This window comes from Neofelis nebulosa, chromosome 9 (genome assembly GCF_028018385.1).
Source record: "Neofelis nebulosa isolate mNeoNeb1 chromosome 9, mNeoNeb1.pri, whole genome shotgun sequence".
NCBI lineage: Eukaryota > Metazoa > Chordata > Mammalia > Carnivora > Felidae > Neofelis > Neofelis nebulosa.
In genome coordinates this window covers 105,526,208-105,538,380 of record NC_080790.1, presented here as the reverse complement: position 1 = coordinate 105,538,380, position 12,173 = coordinate 105,526,208, and the positions used below count along the sequence as shown (strand labels likewise).

The window sequence follows — 12,173 nt, the reverse complement described above, 5'->3', positions numbered from 1 at the left end:
AGATAATAAGGAACCAGTTCAAACCTCAGATGAGAATGGGCTGCCATGTAGGGTAATAAACATCTACTTCTGGCATTCTGAGCAGGGGCCTAAAAGCTACCTGCCATGGTCTGCAGCTGATATTTCTAGAGTGTTCAGAAGAGTGGTGGGCTAATGAGCTCCTTCTAACTCTTACTGGCTCAGTGGGGGGCAAGGGGGGGGTCATCCTTGCTTTCTCACAGGGCAAATCATGTAGCATATTGGGTATGCCAGCAAGCTTAAGATTCTCTAAATAGAAATGTGAAAACTGGGGTGGGCTATATTCCATAAATACAGTCCTAAAGCATATAAACAGAATGAACACAGGCATTCTCCAAATACCAGGAAGACATCTAAAAGGAGATTACCTCAGGATTTTTTCCCTAAAAGATCCTATTTCTGTTATACAATAAAGAGGTAGAACCTTTTGCATCAGATATATGGGCTTGAATTTTGATTGCTTCAGAGAAAATTTAGGTGGAAATCACAGATGTTTATTGAACATAGGTCTGTTCCAGAACCTTTGACAATATCCAAAGAATAACCTCATGTTATACTTCAAAGTATCCCTTTTCACCACCAGGTGAAGGCTCACTAGTGCATTCTTAATGCAAGAGTTTCTACAATGTTTACCTCCAGAAATGCCACCCATTTTCAAATGAATGATTTTCTTCATTTGAGCTTTCCTCAGTGTATAGTCTGGAAAAAATAGCATAATTCAATCTGCAGGAACATTTCACACTGGTCTGAGCCTTTAATTTTCCTTTGCACCAAAGGGTCATTATTTCTGATAGAATTTATAGCTAAAGAGGGAAGATTTAAGAGCCAAGTAAAATTTGAAAGAATACCTATTTTCCAAATCAGTAAACTAAGGTCCAGAATATGAGTCTATAGATCAAAACAATCAAGGCAAATTAATGTTCTTACCTGTTTTGAAAGTCAACTTTTGGTTATCCAAACAGATGGTAGGAAGCCATTGCCAGATAATTCAGAATTACAGTAACCTAGCAATATTTCTATTTTAACTTGACAAATTTCTAGTTGAATGTCGGTAACTCTAATTGTGCTGGGAATTCACAATTAAACTGAATAAAGAATACCCAATTTGGTGGAGGCAGGAAAGTACCAAGTACCATAGTAGATGCAAAATCAGTAATCATTGAATAAATACTGGTTGATAGAAAAACAGTTGTTTCCCACACTGCCTCTTGGCTTCCTGCTTCTCTTCTGAGGCTGGGGAGGGGCAGACACCATTACCAATCACGCTGGGACAAAACAACAGCCTAAACAGAATCTTCATATTTGCCTCTGCTTGCTGACTCATACCTTTCTCAGTGGTGTTGGGAATACTTCATTTTCTGGGGTTTAAAAGTTTATTATGGTAGCAACTCTGGGTTTCATGCTATATATACAGCAAAAGGTAACCCAGGCAGTGAGATCAGTCAAGGCACAAAATTATGATAAAAGTCCCCTTGTTAAAACAAGTCAACTAATTATAAGGGGCACCTGGCTGATTTAGCCAGTAGAGCATGTAACCCTTGATCTTGGGGTCATGAGTTCAAGCCCCATATGGGGCGTGGAGCCTACTTTAATAAAAAAAAAAAAAAAAGGCAATTATCAGACTTACAGGAGTGAGTCTTCAGAAATGAGGCCTAAAATAATTTTTTTGTATTTATTTTTGAGAGAGAGAAAGGTGAATGGGAGAGGGGCAGCGAGAGGGAGACACAGAATCCAAAGCAGGCTCCAGGCTCTAAGCTGTCAGCACAGAGCCTGACGCATGGCTCAAACTCACAAACCATGACATCATGGCCTGAGCTGGAGTCGGACACTTAGCTGACTGAGCCACCCAGGTGCCCTGAGGCCTAAAATTATTAAACATCCCTAAAACAAGTCAAGTTTTCATCCAATAACTATAATTGCAAGATAAGATATGATGAGTACTTAATCTTTGTAAAAAATTATTCTAACATATTATATATATAAACTCATTTCATTTTCACAGCAGACCTAAGTACTATAATGATTAACATAATGATTACCAGTGTGGACTCTGACTCCAGGCTGCCTGGTTTCCTCATTGGGAAAAATGAATTAATAATAATATAAAAGAATTAATAATAATATACATCTCATAGTTGATATTAATCTTGATGTTGTCAAAGTTGAATGAATGGGATATAATAGACACTCATGGTTGTTAGCAATATTCTTTTTTATTCCCAGCTTATGGACAAGAAAGCTGAGGCCCCAAGATGTTATGTAATTGGCCCAAAATGATACTGCTAATAAGGTAGCCATGATTTGAATCCAACTGTATAAGTGGTGGTAATTCAACTCAATCCAACAGATGTGAATACCTAACATAGAAGTCATTGGGTGTCATTCCAGGATAGAAAGATAAATGATGTAACACTGTCCTTAAAAGGATAATCTCTGGTAGTTTTAAACAGTCATGAGAGCTAAGATCAAGCTTCTTTGATCATGTCTAAGTAGAGCCACAGGAAATGGTTCGGGAATCACAAGACAAGAGAGGGTTAATTCTGACTGGGGGAGTTTCAAGATGCCTTCATTCAAGAAGGGGGCACTTCAATAGACCAAGAAGGAAGAATGGAATGTCAAAAGGTAACCTGAATTCTGTTTTCTTTTCCCTTTTTCTAGGCTGATTCCAACAAAACCAGAATTGATGAGGCCAACCAACGTGCAACAAAGATGCTGGGGAGTGGTTAAATGTGCCCACCTGTGTTCTCTTCCAAATGCTGTTGGGCAAAATAGCACCTTCATGCTTTTCTCATCGTATTACCTAGTAGGTCTGCACACATACACACATCAGTCCACTCCCATTGTGAATGTTGTCTTGTGTCATTCATCACCTTCCAAACAATATTATGTGTTTTGTTCTTTCTGGGTCTCTTTCTTTCCAAAGGTTGTATATAGTAGTCATTTGGTGGCTCTAACTCCCTACATAAGATGTCTTGGGTTTCATTTTTCCTTTTCTCTCCTCAGTGGTGTTTGCTGAATGACAACAATTTAGGAATGCTCAATGTGCTGTTGATTCTTTCAATACACAGTATTGTTCTTGTAAAACTGTGACATTCCACAGAGCTACTGCCACTGTCCTTTCCTTGGGTGTCAGGCTCTGAAACTCTCAAAATTTGCTGTCCTTGGTTCCTCATGGCTGTCATCTGTCTTTATGATTTCATGATTAGACAATGTGGAATTACATAACAGGCATTGCACTAAAAGTGATGTGATTTATGCATTTATGCATGAGAACTAAATAGATTTTTAGATTCCTACTTAAACAAAATCTTTCCGTGACAGTAGCATACTGATGAGAAAACACACATACACACACACACACACACACACACACACCAACAGAAACAACAAAACAACAAAGCATGCTCAGTATTGAGACACTGTCAAGATTAAGTTATACCAGCAAAACTGAAGTAGTGTCACTTTCTTTCTGTCAATATATAGACTTATTAATCATAATCATCCTTTTTTTAAAAAAAGAATTAAAAAAAAAGATGGATTTGACACACTCACCACTTAATCATTTCCAGCAAAATATACGTTTGGATGAACTATGTCAAATGAATGTAATATAGGATTTGTTTGCTGCTTTTGAAGGCTATGTTTTGGAGAAAGCAATCTTGCTGTGAAACAGTGTGGAGATGTAAATTTTATAAGGCTGACTCTTTTTAATCACCATTTCCCCCTGTGGTTTGTTATCAGTACAATTCTCTGTTGCTTAATCTAGAGCTATGCACACCAAATTGCTGAGATATTTAGTAGCTGATAAAGAAATCTTAAAAAAAAATAATATAAATGAATGAAATATAGATAAACTGTGAGATAAATATCATTACAGCATGTAATATTAAATTCCTCCTGTCTCCTCTGTCAGTTTGTGAAGTGATTGACATTTTGTAGCTAGTTTAAAATTATTAAAAATTATAGACCTCAGATGTCTGCTTTAATTTCTTCATGGACTCCGTCTGATTTTGCAATCACATGAGAAGGGGAAGCCTGGCTCCTCCATCCCATTGCTCCGAAAAAGCAGTTCTGCATGCTGAGAACACTGTATGGGGGGAAAAAAAACCACTGTATGAAAAAAAAAATGTTCCTTTTAGACACGATTCCAATGGCGGTGACACTTGGCTTGATTTTTATAATCTGTTTCAGAAATACTTGTGTGTCGATTCAGTGTCAGCTATGTGCAAAAATGTAGTTTTCCGGAAGATAGAAAAAAATGTCTATGGAAAAAATCTGTGGTACTCAGACTTGACCCAACATAGATTTAGGTATATCGGGTATCAACTCTTCCTTCCTCTCCCACACACCAAAAGTGAACCCTCCACAACCACATTGCTGATACCCCCGCTTTTTTTTAACAGCTTTATTGATGTATTATACAATTCACCCATTTGAAGTATATAATTCAATGGTTTTTAGTATATTCACAGAGTTGCACAATCTAGTATTAGAATATTTTTATCACCCCAAAAAGATACCCCATACCTATTAGCAGTCACTCCCATACCACTCCCACCAGCCATAGGCAACCTCTAGTTTATGTTCTGTCTCTATAGATTTGCCTGTTTGAACATTTCATATAAATGGAATTATACAGTATGTGGTGGCTTTGTGTCCAGCTTCTTTTACTTATAATGTTTTCAAAGTTCATCCATGTTGTAGCATGTAACAGAACCCCATTCCTTTTAAAGCCAAATAATATCCATTGTGTGTGGCTACCACATTTTGTTTGCCTATTCATCCATTGACGGACATTCAAGTTGTTCCCACTTTTTGGCTATTATGAGTTAGGCTGCTATGGACGTTCATGTGCAAGTCTTTGTGCAGACATATTTCCAGTTCTCTTTACATCATCATTGTTACCACCATCATTGCTTCTGTCACCATTGAAGCCAACACTTCCACCACCATCATCTCCACCAGCACCTGTACCACCCCTCCCCCCACCATTGCCACTACTTGCCACCTTCCCCTTTCTGCCTCCTCTGCAACTTCATCATCTTACATAATACCTTCAGCATCTCCACCATTATCACTGCTATCATCCCAGTCACTACCATCACATCCACCACCTGCCACCACTGTCATCGCCCTCACCTCCACCTTCGGCATCACCTTCGCCATCACCACCATTACCTCCCTCACCTCCACTACCTCTTCTGCCTCTCTCTCCTGCCCCATAGTATCAATAGAGATGAATTCATCCTGGTTGCCTTGATTGGCCACCAGATAATTTCATCCCTGAAAGCAGTTCTGGATGTTTGCTAAGAGAAGTTAAGGAACGAAAACAGTGATGACAAACTCATTCTCAACAAATCTTTGCAGTTCTTCACCCTCTTGCCAAGCCTCAGAACAAGTTCTAGACATACCCAGATACTCAGGGAAGTTATTCTGAGAAATAACTATAACGACATATTTCTTCTTTAAAGTAGTAGAAAGGATGCTAGAATATGGAGAAAGTGAATAAATATTCCGCATATATGAAAGCTGCTAAGGGGTCAACGTATGGGTCATATTAGAAAGTTCTGTCCCCGGGGCGCCTGGGTGGCTCATTTGGTTAAGTATCCAACTCTTGGTTTCGGCTCAGGTCATGATCTTGCGGTTCGTGAGTTCAAGCCCCACATCAGGGTCTGCACTGGCAGCAGAACCTGGTTGGGATTCTCTCTCTCTCTCTCTCTCTCTCTCTCTCTCTCTCTCAGAATCAATAAATAAACTTAAAAGAAAAGAAAATTCTGTCCCAAATTCCATATCCTCTCAATCATCTCCACTCAGGTGAGTGAATGTTTGTGTTATTAAAACCCCATACTGGATACATGAAAAGTGAGATACAAGCATTTTGCTTTAAGCCTATGACATAATTCATTCTGAAACACATTTTCTTGGATAACTGAGTTTGTCCAGCCTCAACTCTTATGCAGTCAGTTTCTTTTGGCTAAAGGAGGACATGTTCCCAGGGGATGAATCAGCTCTGGGTAGGAACCAAGTCAGGAAGTACATTAGAAATATAATTACTGGGGCAAGGCTGAATCTTCTGTCTCCCTCATCCATGGCCCTTCTACAAACAACCAGAAAGTGAAAGGTGGTCTCAGGTCCTAGGAGCAGTGTCCTTTCCTCTGGCCTATCTCTTCATTTGTAGTTTCAGTTTCCCTTTTTTCACATTCTCCCCCAGCACCCCCTTTGACCAACGTTCCTGATCTTTGGGTCACTGATTTGTCGGCAAACTGATAACTGCACCCGAAATTAAGAGGAAAGGGAGAAGATTCATACTTTGTGATCATCTACTACATGCCAGGTGCTATGTTAAATGCCTCATTTATGTTGACTCATTAAACCCTCTTGAAAATGCTACAAAATGGGGGTCATTAGCCCATTTTGCAGAAGAAATTAATAGTTTATTTTAGCAAGACTTCTCAGCTAATAATTGATGATGTACGCATGATTCAAACCAAATGTGTATGATTCCAAAGCTATAGGGAGGCCTGGAAGATGAATCCAGGATTGTGCCTCTCTCAATTCAACCAGCCAGGAAATTCCAGGAGACATTTGGCTTCACAAAGAGCAGCAAAGACAAATTTACTGGACTTCTTAGCCAAAAGTCTTGGTGAACACCTTTGATTCATTTGTTCATTCATTCATGAAATATTTATTGAACTTCTATGCCAGGCCTTGTTTTGAGTATTGGGAGTACACAGGGCAGGGGAAGGGGAGAAGGCAGCAGGGGGAACAGGGAAAATTCTCAGCATTCATTGAGTTTATATTCAATCTGGGGGAGATAGATAAACCAACAATTCAAATATGAAGTATATCAGGAGATATGTGTCTCACAGAAATGTAAGCAGTGAAGGGGGAAAAGAGTGCAGACAGTGGAGAAGGTATTATTTTAAGAGAGAATGATTGGGGAAGACCTCACAGATGAGTTTAAGTAAAGAGTTCTTCAAGGTTTGGAGTAACCAAAATGATATGTCCAGGGTGAACCCATTTGAGAAGCAGATTTGGGGAATGATGAAACAAATGTACAAATTATATGTTTTCATTTAGTAATACTGGAACTCCTCCTCTGCAACTCAATCAGTACTGGTTTTAACTATTTCCCACATCGTCTGGAAGAAACTTGCAAATATCTTTGGCTCAGAGAGGAAGGAGCAAGCCCAGAGGATGAAACAGTGTGCAAGGAATGAACATCAAGTCAAATTGTCTCAGGAGAGTAGGAAATGTTGACTTCAAGGTCCAAGTGGTCTTCATACAATCATTGACATACTAGTTTATCTTCAAGCAAGTTAGTCACAAATCTCAAATTCTCTACCTAGGATTTGGAAGCCCAAATCCATCTCCTAGAATGTAGGACACTTTGGGAAACAAGGAAACCAAAGAAAAGTAAACCATTAACAAGTCATTTAACCTCAGTACCTACAGCTAATTCCAGGATGAGTTGCCAAAGTATCCAGACATTTAACTATTCCAGTGTTCCAATCCTAAATGGGGTGCCACCATTTTACCTTTCTTAGCTCCTCCAGCCTCTTGCCATAACACAGCTTCAAGGCCATTCTGTTCAGGGGGCTTACTGCCTAAGTTCATGATCCTCTTTCTATAAGCAACTCAGAAAAAAAATGGCTCATAATCCTTCTACTAGACAATGCTAGTGCCCTGCCCATATCCTCTGAGCTCTTACCTCTACTCACAAAACACTGTTTGCAGTGAAGAACACTGCAAATCTCTGCCTTGAGATACAGAACACCAGAACTGCTGTTAATGTTCTGGGAAGCAGTCCTTAACCAAGGATGGATGGGGATTGGTGAGTAGATGCCCAGTTTCTTTGGCCCCAGTCTGGGATAACTCTGAGCTGTGTGCTCTACACTGTTTCCCAGAGTTCCTGCAGCAGAATCAATCACCAATCCTTCACACGATACCTTGCCTGGTAATTATCACTATCTTTATTGGCTGTCTTTTCTGCTCTCTTTCCCACCTCGCTATTTTTTTCATGGAATATCTTCTCAAATAAACTACTTCCCCTGAAATCCTTGTCTCAGGTTCGCTTCTGGGGAAACCCTACCTCAGACAACACATTCTCATGAGATACATGCCAGTGTCTGAACATCTCCTCCAAAACACTGCTATAAAGAAATGTGCTCTAATTTTTTCACCATTGAAAGGTGAAGGGTCAGTCTTTCTGACCTGTATCCAAAGGTCATAAAAGTCAGGAGCATTAATATTGCTTTTTGCTGCTGTTCATGTGCAACACAGGAATTATTCCCTGGATGTTATGAGAACCAAATGAGTTGTACACTTTACAGTTCTATCCTAATATTACATGTTGTTATCATTGCTGCAAATACTATTAATAATATTAAGGCAAACTAGAGGGGCACCTGGGTGGCTCCATCAGTTGAGCATCTGACTCTTGATTTCTGCTCAGGTCATGATCCCAGAGTCTGGGACTCTGTGCTGAGAGTGGAGCCTGCTTGGGTTTTATCTCTCTACCTCTCCCCTGCTTGCATATGCTTTCTCTCTCTCTCTCTCTCTCTCAAATAAAAAATAATTCTTAAAAAAATGAGGCAAACTAGGCTAAGAATCCAAAGAATATGGTGGGGGCTATGAACCTTCTATAACAGTTTTCCACTGCTTTGTAACAAACTTCTCCAAAACACGGTGACTTAAAACAATAAATATTTATTCAGCTCACAGTTCTGTAGTTTGGCATTTTGATCTAGGCTTGGCCGTCAGTTCTTCTGGTCTTGGCTGGGTTTCTCACATGACTATAGTAGACTGCAGGTCAGCTGGGCAACTTAGCCTCTGAGAATTGGCCAGCTATTGGCTGAAGCTCCTCACTTCTCTATGTGGCCTCCATTCTCCAGCAGGTCAGCCAGGACTTTTTCTCATGGTAGAGTCAGAAAGAGTGCAAAACCTCTTCTAGGCACACTGCTTCTACCATATTCTATTGGCCAAAGCAAGTGACAGAACCAGTTCAAATTCAAGACATAAGGAAATATACTCCACCTCTTTCCTGGTAAAAGCTTCAAAGTCATATTGCAAGGAGAAGGGTGAATAATATGGCTATCTTCACAATCAATCTAACCTCAAAGAGGCCTACAGAATCCTCCTTTCTTCTGTGTCTTTAGAACCTGATGCAAACAAAAGGTTAGGGTGAGCCCTTCATGCATCTTAGAGTGGACTCATGCTAGTATTCTTCCCTTTTAGTAATATTCAAAAGAAAAAGCATAGGGCTCAGCAGGCATTCAGCCCTAGGGAGGATTTGAGAATTGTGAGCAGAATGAGAGCAGAATGATCGTAGGACTGAGGATTGCTGACAGGATGTGGCAGCCTGTCGTTAAGACTGACCTTAATCCTGAAATAGGGAAACTAATCCCTCCTATTCAAAGCAATAGGGTTTCTGCACCATCATTAACCCCTAAACAACAGAACTTGAAAAAACGATTTTAAAATGTTCAAAATAGAACTGGATCCTCAACCAGCACTTGACAAATGCCCTTATTCTAGAAGCTTCTGTAGTTTTTCCTTGCCATCTTTTATTTGTTGCTATTTTGTGGGAAACTTCTTGGAGGGGGGGGAGGGCTTTCTTTTATTTTCCTTTCCTCCCTATCTTTTCTATACAAAAATATACTGTTCTCTTTGCTAAGAGGATAAAAAAGACTGATTACTCAGGGATGAAAAAGAAATTATGTGTGTCAGAGACAGCTTAAGTATACACAAGATGTATCCTGGGTGTCTGGGGGAGTGGGGGTGTGGGAGGTGACTGCTGTCTTCTGAGGCACTGTCTTACTTCTTTAAAGAAACTGTGACAACCGCCAGTTTAGGAAAGATGAGGCAAGTGCTAATGGTGTGTGTTTTTAAACTTTCAGAGGCTGTGGAGATAGAAAGCCCTAGAGACCTAAACCCATATTCTCATCTGTTATTAAAGGCAAAACTCCAAACTAGGCCAAGTAGATTCTCTAAGGGATTAGAGCTTTCAAACCTCTCCACTAAAAATCCACTTTGTTTTCCAGACCTATCCATTTGACCATGACAATGGCCCATTTCAATTTCTGCCCACTGAACTTTCATGTACGCACCTGAAATGCAAACTTCGGCTCCAAGAATAATGAGCAGTTAGTTCTTCAGTCAAGATATCCCCACCAACTATCTCAACATAATTTTATTCCCCAGCATTAATTTCAAACCAAAGAGAATCACCGGAGTGCCTTGGAAGTGCTTTTCCCACCCCCCAGGGGGTTGAGTTAGGGGTGTTACTGGCTGGCTTCTCAGAAAACAAAGCCTGAGACAGTGGCATAAGGCTAAATAGTTAATCTGGGAGTGTGATTCTGGGGAACAGGAATGAGTAGAGGGAGGATAAAATGCTGAAGGAAGGAGAGCTAATGCAAGAATGCAGGACAGAGTTAGCCATTGCTATAGGCACCTGCCTGGGTGTTTAATTCCCATGAGGCAGCTGAGAAACCTTGCAAAATGTACATCAGGACCATCTTCCTGGGGCAAGAAAGGGAGATTTACCCATCTGCTTCCATCTCCCTTTGGTCAAGTATAGTCATGGGACAGGGCATTAACTCCCCTGTACTTCTGGGTTGTGCACATGTATGTCAAGGGGTTCTTTCTGAGGATGTCCTGCCTTAGAAGAGCAAAGAAGTTCTACAGCAGAAGTGAGAAGTGAGACTGCGATAGATAGACACTGTCAGTTCATACTTATACGAGGCTGGTTGAAGTCTGCATAAAATTGGTTGCCACTGCTGTGGCTGGAATATGAGACAGGGAGAAGAGAATCTGAAGGTATATTTAAGAAGTATCTAACATGAACTGCATACAGTTGTGCAGGTTACATACTGTTCAGCCATAGGGGGCATTATTCACATCGTAACAACTCCACATTTTCCCTACTCGATATATAGGGTCAACTGAGATTTTGTTTGAAAGAGCTTCCACTGATAAAAAAGAAAATGCAAAAACAAAATAAAACAAAAAATAAAACCTTCAAAAGCCACTGTTCCAGAATAACTTGGAGGACAAATTTGAAAAGGCAAATTGTAGGATAGATAGCAAAAATGAAGTTCTAAATATTGGTTTTGGAGCATGGGTTTCAGAAGACAGCAGAAAAGTAATAAGGGAAACGTTGTTGTTGATGTTGTTGTTGTTGTTGTTGTTGTCTTTTTGAATCCTGAAGATCCAGAGGAAAAGGGTCAGTATTCAGCATAAGGAGGAAGAAAAGAAAAAGGGACCCCAAAGAAGATAAGACTGAACAATGCTGCCAAGGTGATAACAGAAGAAAATGAGGGCAGGAGTGACATAACTAGTTAAAAGGGAACAAGAAAGAAATATAAAAAGGAACCTTTAAATAAAAATAGTGACTGGAAGATTGGAGGACATGGGGCTGGTTAGAGATTTAGTTCCCTGTTGCCACTTCCTGGCTATGTCTCCTTCATATTCTCGAAACAACTCCACCTGTGTTCCTTGGTCCTCCCTTTATTCTCATGGCCATCGTCAAGGTGACCTTGATTACAATTTTCTACAGCTTGAAACTGTTCTCATTCAAGCTGTTCGCATCTTTAGTCTCAACGCGTTCAACATTTCTCCAAACTCATCCTCTGACCAAAATATTTCACACCTCTCTTTTCTCGTGGTCTTACATCTCCGCCTATGCCCTTCAGACTTCTAGTTCCTGCTTCTAAGTTATATCTATCAATAAGTCCAGCTTCCGATGTCAGCAAAATCCCCAGTGCACGACGCCTTCTACTCTCATATCGGCATCTTCAATTTTCTGCCCTTCAGCCCTGGAATAAAAACCCCAAACTCTGGATCAATGTAGTCCTCTGCCTGATTCCCCCTGTGCTTGGGGTTCTTGGGAACACAGGTGAAAATCATGCAGTGACCTGGACTGATGCCAATAAAAATGTATGGCCCCACTGGAACTCTCACGCCCAGTAGGTGGCGCTGTAAATTGGCACTACCACTTGGAAAACCATTTGGTAGTATCTATGGAAGCTAAATGTGTACATACACTATGATTTGGCAGTTCTGTTCCTAAGTATCACCTTTTTGTTCATCAAAAGACACATCCATAATAGGATGTTCAGAGCAGAAATATTCATAACAACCTCAAACTGGAATTT

General features: G+C 40.2%; 1 protein-coding gene across 4 annotated transcripts in view; it reads left to right on the top strand.

Annotated features, from left to right (window-relative positions):
- SNAP25 (synaptosome associated protein 25) overlaps positions 1-3,990 on the top strand; it is an 85,500-nt gene extending 81,510 nt beyond the window's left edge. For all 4 annotated transcript variants that reach the window (XM_058684890.1, XM_058684887.1, XM_058684888.1 and 1 more), the window contains one exon: positions 2,677-3,990. In XM_058684890.1, the coding sequence (XP_058540873.1) occupies positions 2,677-2,745 (69 nt within the window). In that variant the 3' untranslated portion in view covers positions 2,746-3,990. The remainder of the gene's footprint in view (positions 1-2,676) is intronic.
- Positions 3,991-12,173: the final 8,183 nt, after the last annotated feature.